The 15,302-nt window shown below is 35.6% G+C and overlaps 1 protein-coding gene across 25 annotated transcripts in view; it reads left to right on the forward strand.

Annotated features, from left to right (window-relative positions):
- LOC105475451 (ADAM metallopeptidase domain 22) overlaps window positions 1–15,302 on the forward strand; it is a 247,901-nt gene that overhangs the window by 194,300 nt on the left and 38,299 nt on the right. For all 25 annotated transcript variants that reach the window (XM_024790838.2, XM_011730693.2, XM_071094780.1 and 22 more), the window contains 6 exons: window positions 102–182; window positions 2,114–2,164; window positions 2,378–2,441; window positions 4,649–4,754; window positions 7,313–7,432; window positions 13,852–14,020. In XM_024790838.2, the coding sequence (XP_024646606.1) occupies window positions 102–182; window positions 2,114–2,164; window positions 2,378–2,441; window positions 4,649–4,754; window positions 7,313–7,432; window positions 13,852–14,020 (591 nt within the window). The remainder of the gene's footprint in view (window positions 1–101; window positions 183–2,113; window positions 2,165–2,377; window positions 2,442–4,648; window positions 4,755–7,312; window positions 7,433–13,851; window positions 14,021–15,302) is intronic.

The following is a 15,302-nucleotide window of genomic DNA, read 5'->3' on the forward strand; positions in this document are numbered from 1 at the left end:
ATTTCTAGCCAAACAATTTTCACTTTGTTTTTTTCAGATGATATTGTAAGATTTTTTTTTTTCTCCCTACAGTTTCACACATTGATTTTTGTTCATTTTAGTTTCAGCCTATGGGCACTGTGTGCCGGGAAGCAGTAAATGATTGTGATATTCGTGAAACATGCTCAGGAAATTCAAGCCAGGTAATTTACAGAATAACTGCTCTAAACCTTATGGGAAAAAGTGAGGTTATCTTTAGTGCACTGACCCTCAAAGAGAAGTGTAAATGAACAAGTTGCTCATGTCTCTTTCACATCATTTCTCTATTTTTTTTTTAGGAATTTAAGTTTCAGTGATTGAAGCTTGAGCAGATGTTGAACATAATTTTGTCTTAATGTTGAACTAACCTCAGACTGCATGCATGCCTTAACTATTTTGTTTTTGTATTAAGTAGGTAGTACAAGGCATTTTCTTTTTGTCTACTTAGTAAAGGAAGAAACAAAAAAAACCTTTCTCTTCAGCTGATTGAACAAGAAGTCAGTGGAGGCAGGGACTCACAAGCACACTGGATTCTTAGAGAGGACCTTTTTCTTTCTCTTGACTCTTACCTACTACAGCTTGTATCGCCTCAGCCATTAATAGCTGCTCTTGAGTTTTATAGCACTTAGTTATAGATAGACAACTAGAGAAATTAAATAAACTTTGGTGGGGGTTCACAGATTTCAAAATGGTCAGTGTACATACAGACTGTCCTCACTTTGAAGGGTAGTGCCAAACCATAAAAATGACCATGCAAGCTGAGACCATGCAAAGTCATTTTAATAATCAAAGGAAAATATTTCAGTTGCTTTGCAGTCTTCAACAAATGCTGTCAGATTATTAAAAACTCTCTTACTGCTAGTTTTAAATGGATAGGAAGGTGAAATAATAATATTTATTTAGCATACTGTACCTTAAAAGAGAAACATTGAGAATTAAAGGATTTTATTTCTTTGTAAAAACCTTAGGAGTAGTTTGAATAGAGCTTGCCTTCTTATAAGCTTTATGATACAGAGTGAGCATATTTTCTATGTCTTGTTGAGCTGTCACACTCTTTTCTAAGTTTGGATCAGCTTTCAACATTTTATTCTTTGTGCTTTCAAAGTCATGAGATATCCCTGAGAGATGTGAAGATGTGAATGTGAAGTTTCTTGCTGGCATTACGCCCTGTGGGACATCATCACCTATATGTCATAATCACCTTATTCACCGATGTCATTAAGTCCTCCTTCAGCAAGTTCCTCTGGTTGCATGTCTAGAGGCTCTTGGACAGCAGTACTGACATTCCCACAGTCAGCCATTTTTTTCTATAACTCCATTTAAAGGTTCAATTTGCATTTTACTTCTGGTGTCATCACTTTTCTTTGCCGCACTTCCATCTCTGTTGGCCAGTTTCTTCTCTTGATATTCTGTTTTTGCAAAATGGCACATGATATCACCAGAAGACAAAGAGGCTACATAATTGCACACTTTGCTCTCTGTTTATACTCATTCAATAATGCCTTATAATTTTTCATAATTGCTGCAAGGAAAAAAGTAGGATTATAAAGTGTGTCCTTTTCTGACATTCTTAAAGTGGACTTCAGCTTGAAAGTCATTATTTTCAGTATAAGTACTATGTTTCTTCTCATGGCAAAAGAAAGGAAACTGTAGTTATTGCTCCATCTATGCAGACTTACTCCTTATGTTTGTTTTGTTCCCTTAGCTTTCTTGCTCTGAAAAATAGTATATCTGTATGAATCAAGATGCTTTTAAATGTATCATCAATTGAGTCTATTGTAGTCAGTTCTTTTTATTTGCTGCTGTGTAATCAACTGTTTTTGCCTCTGGTAGATTCATATTTTCAGGGTCAAGTGTACCCATTGTTTTTCCTCTTGCTTTCTCTTTAATTTTTTAAATTTATTTTTTACCAAATACCCAGACTTCAAGGACATCCACTTGCTTTCTCTTGACCTCCTTTGCATTTTGTTTTATAGATGGTATAAGGTACTTGCCATATTAATAAATATGTTTTTAAAAATGAAAACATTAAAGGGTTTAGCTCAGCCTTATATTTTGCACCGCATTTCATTCATAGTTGTTCTGTTTTTCCTAGTGTGCCCCTAATATTCATAAAATGGATGGATATTCGTGTGATGGTGTTCAGGTAGGTCACTTCATTTTTACCTATGTTTTTCACGTGTACCAGCGTAGAAGGAATACTGAAATCTTATCAAAATAGGAAGATCAATTTAAATGTTTATAATCAGTTCTGAAGATAAAAGGCCTTTCTACTATTTATCTATTATTAGTTTCTTTTTCAGTTATCTGACATAAGCAGATATTGCATCGCTAATGGGTATTTGCTTTTCTGTTTTAGGGAATATGCTTTGGAGGAAGATGCAAAACCAGGGATAGACAATGCAAATACATCTGGGGGCAAAGTAAGTAAATAGTGTGGCTGGATCATTGTTAAAGCATGATATCAGGCAGACTTCTCAAAGACATGTGTGCTGGAAGTAAATTTTTGACCACTTTATGACTGGGGGATTCTTAAAGCTACCACAGGTTTTAGCAGGGACATGTTTCTGGAAATTAGAGTAAGGCACCCCTTTGAGAAGATAGCCCCACACATCTTGCTAGTTGGCAATGCCTGTGGACGAGACAGAAAGTGCCTTTGCTGCCAGGCAGATGAAGCCCATGCCAGGGTGCACAGCTTGGAGATTAGAGCAAACCTGGATTTCAGCTCCGTGTATACTCTTTTCAGCTGAGTGCCCTGAAGCTAAAGCTTACACAACCATGTGGGATGGACATGGACCCTGGACAGGACGTCCTTAACTTAGAACAGCAGCATTTTATCTAGAGTCATTTTTTTCCTCCTTGGATATTTTTCTTAAACTCCAGTTGGCTTTCCTAGTTAGAGATGAACTTCTGCTGAAGTGGTTTTGCTGTCTCAGAAAGAAATGTTAATGTTTTAGCCTTTAAAGTCTGTCAGATTTTCAAAGGAAAATATATAACATTTAGATTTAAATTATACTGTATTTAAATGTTTATTTAAATGTTGAGTAATGTATTATTTTCTAGAAGTACTACTAGCCCAAACTTTTGGAAGCAGTTTTTGTTTTAAACTGTTTCAGGAGACAATTTGTAGTAGAAAAAAGGCTATAAAAATGATGATAATTTTTAATTGTTATAAGTAAGTGCCACAATCCTTTTAGGAGGGGAAGTGTATGCTCTCTTTAAGCAATTGGAAACATTGGGATGGGAAAACATTTAGTCAGTCAGGTTTGTACTCTGAAAAAAGATATCATTTTTGTTTTATCCACTTGAGCAAAAATAGTAGCTGACAACAAGAAGTAGGAAAAGAAACTACCAACATAACTAGTTGTTTTTTTTTTTTTTTTTTTTTTTTTTTTTTTGAGACGGAGTCTCGCTCTGTAGCCCAGGCTGGAGTGCAGTGGCCGGATCTCAGCTCACTGCAAGCTCCGCCTCCCGGGTTCACGCCATTCTCCGGCCTCAGCCTCCCCAGTAGCTGGGACTACAGGCGCCCGCCACCTCGCCCGGCTAGTTTTTTGTATTTCTTAGTAGAGACGGGGTTTCACCGTGTTAGCCAGGATGGTCTCGATCTCCTGACCTCGTGATCCACCCTTCTCGGCCTCCCAAAGTGCTGGGATTACAGGCTTGAGCCACCGCGCCCGGCCAACTAGTTGTTTTTTAAAAAAAAATACCAACAATTATTCTTTGATTAGTTTGCATTTCGTCCTAATTCTTAGATAACTCTATCAACCATCCCTGGTTTTAGAAAAGATAAAAGCCTGAAAAAGATACTGATGTACCTCAAAATGTTATTTGACTTCCATAGATTTAACATGAATTCAAACCTGTCTTAAAGCGAAGTAAAATTGCTTTTGATAGCTGCTAAGAAGTGGTGAGCAAGGTAGAAATTGTACCACTGTTTCTTGAATCTATAGGATATAACTATTTTAATAAACTTGTCTTTATGATTAATAAAATATGCTGAATGAGAAATTCATGTATTATATTTAGCACTTAGATTAAAGAATGGAGTATATATTCAAGGAACTATTTGTTATTGCCTTCCCTAATTATTGGCCAAATTCTTTTTTTGTTGTTGTTTGAGATGGAGTCTTGCTCTGTTTCCAGGCTGGAGTGCAGTGGCGTGATCTCAGCTCACTGCACCCTCTGCCTCCGGGTTCAAGCAATTTCCCTGCCTCAGCCTCCCAAGTAGCTGGGACTACAGACGCATGCCACCACACCTGGCTAATTTTTTTGTATTTTAGTAGAGACGGAGTTTCACTATGTTGGCCAGGATGGTCTCGATCTCCCCACCTCATGATCTGCCCGAATTATTAGCCAAATTCTAAGGAGTGTTGATTTTTGTAGCCTACAGCCTGAGTCCCAACAGAGATCTAAATATATTTGCTTTCTAAATTTCAAATGAGCTTTAATGAAAACCTGAGTCGTGAATATATATGATCCATGGTAAAATTGTGAACCATTGGTAACATTTTTGGAATTGATAACACTGTAGTCATGAAAAGTCCTTATATTACAATTTTTCTTTTCTGCAAAGATTTTGAGCAGCCAAATGTTACTTCCATCACTGATAGAAAATTTTTTTCTGCTTTAGAGGTGACAGCATCAGACAAATATTGCTATGAGAAACTGAATATCGAAGGGACGGAGAAGGGTAACTGTGGGAAAGACAAAGATACATGGATACAGTGCAACAAACGGTGAGGTGGAGAAGTCAGCCCAGAATTCATCCCCTGGTCAATTACAAGGGTACTTTTTTGAGTGAATGGGAAGTTTCTGTTTTCTGCATCACACAAAGTGTGCTCTTGCCTCCTTAACCTCATCTCTTCCCAGTGTTCCAGCATCACCTATGCAGAGGGCTTCCAAATCTTGACGTACGTTCTCACCTCTTTCCTAAGGCTAGGTCATGCTTGCAGCCACCTCAGGATTTTCTTACCTAGAAGACACCGTTTAGCATCCTAAAAGGAACAGAACTTAAAGCCACCAGAATATGCACTGAGTGCTATTGAATTGAATTAACTGGCTCTAACTTTCCCAAACCACCCCCTTTTTGCCAAAGGTCTCAATATTCCACTGTCCTTCTGTCTAGAAGGCTTAAAGTGATCCTTCCCTCTACACGTTGTCCAAATGCCAAATTACATTCATTCTTCCCTTTGCTTTGCCACCATTTGTCTTTAATTCATGTATTCACTTACATTCCTATTGCCATTACCTGAACTAAGACCTATATTAATCCTTCAACTATTACAAAATTCTTTTAACAGTTTTCTGTGCCAGCATTCCCTAGTGTACTACTCTCAGAATAATCTTTTGGATCTTTTTTACTGCCAGTTATTTGTTGAAAGTTCACTGGTTCCACATGACTAATTAATAGTGAGAACAGTACCCAGCACTGATTGAGTGAGCACTGTGTACTAAGCACTGTATCACACTTTACATAAGCTATGCCATTTAATCTTTATGGCAGTTCTACCATTTTATGGAGGAGGAAACTGAGACACAGTTAATTTGCCCAAAGGCATGTATATGGAATGTAATAATAAGCAGAATTAGAATTTGGAGAATATGATTTCAGAACTCTCTCTTCACCACTTTGCTGAATGTCATAGTCTTGTTAACAAATTAAATGGAACCTCAGCTTGGCACTGTACCTATTCCACAATTGTCCCCAACCTACACTTTTTGTCATTTCATTTATATTCTTCCAAATCTAGCAAACCTTACCATTCCTAATATGTCCCTACCTCTATGCCTATTTTTATCCTCTATAATCCTCCAGAAGCACCCTTTAATTCATACCATCATCAACCAAAAATATATCTATTCTTCAAAGCCCAGCTTGCAAAACACTTTCTATATATAAATTTCTTTCTGATTTACTCTAGAAATAAATAATCTCTCTCTTCTTTGAACTCCCACAGCCCTTTGTACTTATTTGTCCCTAATTTTATTTTATAAGTTGTTTATGTGTATGATTTATCTTCTCATCTAGAGTATAATTTTCTTGTGAATGAAGATTATATCTAATTTTCTTTATATATTCTACATTACATAGGTTCATATACATAAATGACATTCAAAAAAGTTTTGAATGAATATTTCTTCTCTGTTGAGAAAGCATTTTTGTTTATGATAGATACTGTAAAATGATGACATAATTTTAAAAAGCATTTTTAAAGAATGATAGTACGTTCTTTTCTATGTTGGTGAAAAATATAGGTTCTAATTTTTCTTTTTTCTCCATCTGGTAAAGTCTGATATTTTTGTATATAATCTTGCTGACTTACTAATTACTCTTCACAAGATATTTTAAAAATATGTTTATTGTTATCTCTACTAATAATTAAAATGTCTTGGATATAAATAATACGTAAGATAGTATTAACAACAATAAAGATATTTTATAAGTTAAATTAGAATCATATGTAGTAGTTGGGGAAGTAGTGAAATATATTGAAGAAGGGATAATGAGCCTTTGTAGTTGGCATCTATAAACTAAATGGAGTCTATAATTTCTTCTTTAATTCTAGGGCAACAGGTTGAAAAAACATGTGTATTTTCCAAAAGAATGCTCATCCAAATATCATTCAGTTACCAAGTTTTAAAAAAAATTGGCTGGGCACAGCATCTCATGCTTATAATCCCAGTGCTTTGGGAGGGTGAGGAGGGAGGTTGCTTGGGGTCAGGAATTCAAGGCCAGCCTGGGCAACATAGTGTGAGACCCTGTCTCTGTGAAAAATTTAAAAGTTAGTTGGGTCTGGTAGCATATACCTGTAGTCCCAGCTACCTGGGAGGCTGAGGCAGGAGTATCACTTGAATCAGAAATTTGAGGCTGCAGTGAGCCATGATCACACCACTAGACTCCAACTTGGACAACAGAGTAAGACCCTGACTACGGAAAAAAAAAAAAAAGAAAAGAAGAAGAAGAAATAGATTAGTATATCCAGTATTGTGTTATGGGAAAAGAGATTTCAATATAAAATAAGCCAATTTGATGGATTCTTTAAATACTTGAACTAATAGACAGTAAAGAAAAAGCTAGAAAACAATTGAGATTTTGGTACATTAATAAGAGTTTCAGAGAAGACACTTTTTAGAGCAGGTGGCACACTATTAGGACTTATTTTATTTTGTTTAGCATATGTGTAGATAATATACTTGATGAAAACCAAATGCTAAAATGAGAGGAGATTATTCTAACTATACATGGTTTGCTATATCTTTGGGAAAAGAAGTAATTGGTAATCTTTTGATACAGGGATGTGCTTTGTGGTTACCTTTTGTGTACCAATATTGGCAATATCCCAAGGCTTGGAGAGCTTGATGGTGAAATCACATCTACTTTAGTTGTGCAGCAAGGAAGAACATTAAACTGCAGGTAATTATCTAACCATTCTGTAAGAACCTGAGTCATCTTATTTCTCAGGAATGCAGTTTAGGATTCCTTCCATTTTCAATTAACGTACATGTTAGTAAGTCGAAATATAATCTAGTCTATAGAGGCGATTGAGTAAATCCTAACAGAGAAGAGATAAAAAGAAGACAAAAAGTAGTTGAATGAAGAATATTATGTGATTACTAGAGTTAAGTTTAGATTGGTCAGTAAAGTCTTACAGAGTTTGGAAAATGAATGAGGACTTCTGGGTAAATCAATGTATTAAATATATGCATCTACTTTTGCTCCCTTATGAAATCCCACTAATAAGATAACAAATGGATCTTTTTTTAGAGTTCATATATCCACAGGGAGGCATAGAAAGAGAGACGAGACAATCGCAACAATATTTTGTTATGTATAAAGCAAATGGATGTGTGGCACATGACTTATCAAAGCTGAGAAAGCTGAATTCCTAAGTCAGTAATGAGGAAAACTGAGAATCAATCCAAGATATACTCTTACTTCCCCACAGGCTCAGAAATTGGCAGCATCATCTACTTTAGGAAGAGGGAGGGAAGGAGTGGAGGGAAGGGGCTGAAATACAGAAAATAGATGAAAGGCTGTTTAAAAAGCAGTTAGATACTCAGATTACTTCCCCAACTCAGCTACACTGTGGATTTCCCACCCTCCCATGGAAGATTGGAGCTTGATACTCCATAGAGAATAAAAGAGGAGGTTTCTAAGCTGGAGGACAGCAAACAATATTTATATAAGGGTTGTATGGAAGTAGTCCAACATCAGTAGTTCGAATTTCCAATCATCTATTCGGTCTCCTGACTCAAATATGAGCAGGTTATCAGAGACGTGAAAAAAAGTCTGTAACATGGAAAAAAAAAAAAAGACAAAAACAATGAGACAATGAAGGGGAAGAACACAAAACCACTTATCAGTATTTATGAGAGATAAGAGATTTCTATCACGAAACAAGAAAATAGGGTGCTGTTTTTTTAAACAGGGAACGTTCAGAAAGAAAAAATTTAGTAGTTGAAATTATCTTCCATAAGTAGGGTAAAAAGGCAAAGAAATGGACCATAGAGAAAATCTTACGCATTAGAATAGCAGTAATAACAGAGGAAACAGCAGGGAGGAAATTTTCAATGAATAAGTCAAGAGAATTGTCTAGAAATAAAGGACTTGAGTTTCCATATTAACAGGCTCACCAAGTGCTGAATACAATGAGTGAAATTAGAGGTACATCTACACATATCATTGTGAAATTTTAGAACCTTAGGACAAAGTAAAGAATTCTGAAAGTTTCCAGAGGAGAAAAAAATCGAAAACTTAAGAATTAAAATGGTTTAGGATTTAGCACCAGGAGCCCTGAGAGTCAGAAGACAATAGAGAAAATTATTTCCAAAATAGAATTTTGTACTCTGGCAAAATATCAAACAAGTGTGAGGATAGATAATAAAGACATGTTTAGTTATGCTACAAATTTCTCAGGAAAGTACTAGAAATTGCACTCTACCAATTTATCTGAATAGATGCAAAAAAGGGTTTTGATAAAATCCAATATCCTTTCATGTTAAAAAACCAAGAAAGAGAAAGATAGGGAATACAGGAAACAAGATTCCACAAACAGAGACCGGGCAATCCCCAAGTTGATAGTGAGGTGAAAGTCAAGATTTACAGTGCTATGAAACTGACACATATGGACAATCAGCACAGACAAGAGCAGGCCAGAAACTCCAGCAGACTTTCATAAATAACAGAAAAACGAATTAAGAATAGAAAATGGTTTTCTCCTAGGAGGAATATCTGGAAGAATGTCTAGAGAGGCAGAGAACTGCTTTATTGTGTTTAAAAACAATTTATCTGTTGATTCTTTAAACTATGTGCATATGTAATTTTGATAAAAATAAATGAAGTGAATGGGTATTGAATGTAAATGGGCTAAATACCCCCATTTGAAAGGTACCAGAGTGACAAGCTGGAGAAAAATAAGACCCCATGGTATGCTGTCTTCAAGAGAGCCATCTCATATGCAGTGACACCTATAGACTCAAAATGAAAGGATGGGGGAAAATCTACCAAGCAAATGGAAATCAGAAAAAAAGCAGGGTTGCAATCCTAATTTCAGACAAAACAGACTTTAAGCCAACAAAGATACAGAAAGACAAAGAAGGGCATTATGTAATGGTAGAAGGTTCAATTCAACAAGAAGAGCTAACTATTATAAATATATATGCACGCAACACAGGGGCACCCAGCTTCATCAAGCAAGTTCTTAGAGACCTACAAAGAGACTTAAACTCCCACACAATAACAGCAGGAGACCTCAACACTTCACTGATAGTATTAGATAGATCATCAAGGCAGAAAATTAACAAAGATATTCAAGACCTGAAGTCAATGTTGGACCAAATGGATCTGATAGACCTCTACAGAACTCTCCACATAAAAACAACATAGTCTATATTCTTCTAATCGTCACATGGCCCATACTCTAAAATTGACCACACAATTGGACATAAAACAATCCTCAGCAAATGCTAGCTAGAGAACTGAAATCATACCAAACCCACTCTTGGACCACAGCCCAATACAAATAGAAATCAAGACTTAAAAATGTTTTCAAAACCATGCAATTATGTGGAAATTAAGCAACCTGGTCCTGAAATGACTTTTAGGTAAATAATGAAATTAAGGCAGAAATCAAGAAGTTCTTTGAAACTAATGAGAAAAAAGATACAAAATACCAGAATCTCTGTGTCACAGCTAAGGCAGTGTTAAGAGGGCAATTTATAGCCCTAAATGCCCTCATCAAAAAGTTAGAAAGTTCTCAAATTAACAACTTAACATTACAACTACAAAAGAACTAGAAAAGCAAGAACAAACCAACCCCAAAGCTAGCAGAAGACAAGAAATAACCAAAATCAGAGGTGACCTGAAAGAGACTGAGACATGAAAATCCAGGTAAAATATAAACAAATGTAGGAGTTTATTTTTTGAAAAAAATCAATAAGATAGGTCACTAGATAGACTAATAAAGAAGAAAAGAGAGAAGATCCAAATAAATACATCAGAAATGACAAAGGGGATGTTACCAATGACCCCACAGAAATACAAACAATAATCAGAGACTACTACAAACACCTCTGGCACACAAACTAGAAAATCTGGAAGAGATGGATAAATGCCTGGACACATGCACATGTTACCAAGACTGAACCAGGAAGAAACTGATTTCCTGAACAGACCAATAACAAGCTCCAAAATTGAACCAGTAATAAATAGCCTACCAACCAAAAAAAAGAAAAAAAAAAAAGGGGGGGCACGACCAGACAGATTCACAGCCAAATTCTACCAGATGTACGAAGAAGAGCTGGCACCATTCCTACTGAAACTGTTCAAAAAAATTGAGGAGGAATGACTCCTCCCTATTTCATTCTCTGAGGCCAGTATCATCCTCATATGAAAACCTGGCAGAGACTCTTAAAAAAAAAAGAAAATTTCAGCCCAGTATCCTTGATGAACATTGATTCAAAAATCCTCAACAAAATACTTGCAAACCAAATCAATTAGCACATCAAAAATCATATCCACTGTAATCATGTAGGCTTTATTCCTGGGTTCCAAGTTTGGTTCAACATACGCAAATCAGTAAATGTGATTTATCACACAAACAGAACTAAAGACAAAAATCACATGATTATCTCAATAGATGCAAAAAAGGGTTTTGATAAAATCCAATATCCTTTCATGTTAAAAAACTTTTTAATAAACTAGGTATTAAAGGAACATACCTCAAAATAAGAGGCATCTGTGACAAAGCCACAGCCAACATCATACTGAATAGGCAAAAGCTAGAAGCATTCTCCTTGGAAACTTATACAGGACAAAGATGTCCTGTCTCACCACTCCTATTCAACATAGTATTGGAAGTCCTGGCCAGAGCAATTAGGCAAGAGCAAAAAATAAGGGACATCCAAATAGGAAGAGAGAAAGTCAAACTATTGCTCTTTGCTGATGACATGATCCTATATCTAGAAAACCCCATAGTCTCGACCTAAAAGCTCTTCCAACTGATAAACAACCTCAGCAAAGTTTTAGGGTACAAAATCAGCATACAAAAATCACTGATATTCCCATGCACCAACAATAGCCAAGCTGAGGGTAAAATCAGGAATGCAATTCCATTCACAATTGCAATAAAAATAATAAAGTACTCAGGAATACAGCTAGTCAGGGAGGTGAAAAATCTCTGCAATGGGAATTTAAAAACTCTGCTCAAAGAAATTGGAGATGCCACAAACAAATGGAACAATATTCAATGCTCGTGAATCAGAAGAATCAATATCATTCAAATGGCCATACTGCCAAAGCAATTTACAGATCAAATGCTGTTGCTATCAAACTATCAATGACATTCTTCACAGAACTAGAAAAAACTTAAAATTCACAGGGAACTAAAAAGCTAGGGGTATCATGTTGCTTAACCTGAAACTATAGTACAGTGCTACAGTAACCAAAACAGCATGGTACTGGTACAAAAACAGATACATAGACCAATGGAACAGAATAGAGAGCCCAGAAATAAAGTCACACACCTGCAACTATCTGATCTTCGATGAAGCTGACAAAAACAAGTAATGGGGAAATGACCCCCTATTCAATAAATGGTGCTGGGATAACTGGCTAGCCATATGCAGAGGATTGAAACTGGATCCCTTTCTTACACCATATACGAAAACCAACTCAAGATTGAAGACTTAAATATAAAACTCAAAACTATAAAAACCCTGGAAAACAACCTAGGCAATACTATTTTGGACATGAGAATAGTCAAAGATTTCATTACGAAGACACCAGAAGCAATCATAACAAGCAAAAATTGACAAATGGAATCTAATTAAACTAAAGTGCTTCTGCACAGCAAAAGTAACTATCAACAGAGTAAACAGACAACCTACAGAATGGGAAAATTTTTTTGTAAACTGTACATTAGACAAAGGTCTAATATCCAGCATCTATAAGGAAATTAAATTTACAAGAAAAAACAACTCCATTAAAAAGTGGTCAAAGGACATGAACAGGCCTTTTCAAAAGAAGACATACATGTGCTCAAAGAGCATATGAAAAAAGATCAGTATCACTGATCATTAGAGAAATTCAAAGAAAAACCACCATAAGATACCATTTCACACCAGTCAGAATGGTTATTATTAAAACGTCAGAAAATAACGTGCTGGCGAGGTTGCAGACAAAGGGGAACATTTACACACCTTTGGTGGGAGTGTAAACTAGTTTAATCATTGTGGAAAGCAGTGTGACAATTCTTCAAAGACCTAAAAACCAATACCATTCGACCCAGCAATCCTATTACTGGGTATAAACCCAAAGGAATATAAATCATTCTACCATAAAGACACAGGCATACATATGTTCACTGCAGCACTGTTCACAATGTCAAAGACGTGGAATCAGCCTAAATGCTCGTCAATGGCAGACTGGATAAAGAAAATGTGGAACATAAATATACACCATGGAATACCACGCAGCCATAAAAAAGAACAAGATCATGTCCTTCACAGGACATGGATGGAGCTGGAGGCCATCATCCTTAGTAAACTAACACAGGAACAGAAAACCAAATACCGCATATTCTCACTTATAAGTGGGAGCTAAATGATGAGAACGCATGGAAACAAAGAGGGGAGCGACAGACACTGGGACCTATTTGTGAGGGATGTGATGAGGAGGAAGGAATGGATGAGAGAAAATAACTATTGAGTACTAGGCTTAGTAGCTGGATGATGAAATATTCTGCACAGCAAACCCTCATAACATGAGTTTACCTATATTACAATCCTGCACATGTACCCCTGAACATAAAATAAAAGTGACAAAAATGGGGGCTTTTATAGTAGCATTGACATGGCCCCATATGAATAAATTATGAATATACATTTTCAATTCTTACCGTGGTTTTAAAAAAATTTCTAAATAATATATGCAGGTTTGCTATATTGAATAATGATGCTACAAAAGTTTAGTCATTCTCAAATGTAATTGGTACATACGCAATCTTTTTGGGTCAAGCAACTTATCAAATTACATACTAGTAATAATGCCTTACTTACCTTTTGGTTGGTAGCCCAAGTGAAATGATAAACCTGTTTCAATTCAGGCCCCAGTTACAGTAATTATGTTTAAATCCTAAACTATATCAATTTCTCCAAAAGGAATTAGATCAAAAGATTCAATGGCTTTTTCTGAGTTTGAACTGGCTTATGCACTGGTCTTTAATGAGTAATAAATAGGATAGAGGAAGCAATATTGCCCACTTTTAAGTTTTTGAGTGTGTTTTCAAAATGAATTTGAATTAATAGACATTTTTTGCTCTCAATTTGTTTTAGTGGTGGGCATGTTAAGCTTGAAGAAGATGTAGATCTTGGCTATGTGGAAGATGGGACGCCTTGTGGTCCCCAAATGATGTGCTTAGAACACAGGTGTCTTCCTGTGGCTTCTTTCAACTTTAGTACTTGCTTGAGCAGTAAAGAAGGCACTATTTGCTCAGGAAATGGAGTAAGTATCCAGTACCTTGTCAGGGTCTATTTATTTCTTTTATATCACAGAAATAGATAGGACCCTAAACTATTTATTTTTCTTAATTATGGAAAACATGATTTTTCATATTTCTAGTTGTGTAAATACTAATTCAGTTATAGCTATTTGAATATTTCTGTTGTATAATCTGAGAAAGCCTGGGAATAAGGAAAAGAATAATCTTTCTAACTAAATTCTTCCATCTTTCTTCTCTATGTTACTATGATCTTGTATAATATAATGCCAACTTTTTACAAGTGAACTAGGAGATACATTTTAACAAACTATGATGGGATTTTAAGAAAGACAATAAAAATTGGATGTGATGGCCATAGTATTTAAAAACGATGTGGTCTGGGCACTGACAAATCTGAACAGACTATAAACTGCTGTAGCCACACCAGCGGGTACAAGCTGAGGATAAGTCCTGGAAATAAAAACAGAATAACTTAGGGAAATGTTTCTTACAAATGAATAGGACAAAAATTGCATTTGAAAGACTTGTAATTCTGTTCTTTCAGTTATGTATCAGATAATGTATATCTTGTACAGGTAAGTTTGCAGGTTAAATATTCATCCTCTACTGGGGATAAAGTTTTGTCAGTTTCAATTAGGAATTCCTATACTACCAAAAAAAATAATTTGTTCTATTTCTTTCAGCATGTGCTATAGCATGCTTTTCATTTTTGTTCCAGATTTTTTGCTTGAACTGTTGTATTCAGTTAAGATAAAGGATCCCTGTTTTGGAACTGTAAGCCTTCAATCCTGGTCATTTCATACATATCCTCAGGGATATTCCAAGAATTTATTTAGGGAAGTAACTAATAGTTACTTCTTGCCAAAGCATAGGAATTCTCATGGCATATAAGAGTAGAGCAGACACGTACTAAGTAGCTCTGCTCCTATAAAGGAGTCTTCCAAGTCTTATTTTCTTAATCTTTAAGAGGATGTTAGGAGATCAGAGGAAAAAAATAATGGAATTTTTCTTGATCATCCATGCTAATGAATAACCATGTCTTATCCTTCTTAAGGTTCTGAAACAAAACACGAGACCAAACATAGTTGTGCTTAGTAAACATTTGTTTAATTAATTAGTAAAAGAATAATCAGTGCAAATAAATCAGATGGCAAATCAGCATCCAGACAATTTACAACAATTATGCATAATATAATTATGTATTCACAATAATTATGCATAATTATATTTGGCATAATTTTAACTTACAGCAACTCAACTCTGTATTTGTGACAAAAAATTAAT

This window comes from Macaca nemestrina, chromosome 4 (assembly GCF_043159975.1).
Source record: "Macaca nemestrina isolate mMacNem1 chromosome 4, mMacNem.hap1, whole genome shotgun sequence".
In the NCBI taxonomy this organism is placed as follows: Eukaryota; Metazoa; Chordata; class Mammalia; order Primates; family Cercopithecidae; genus Macaca; species Macaca nemestrina.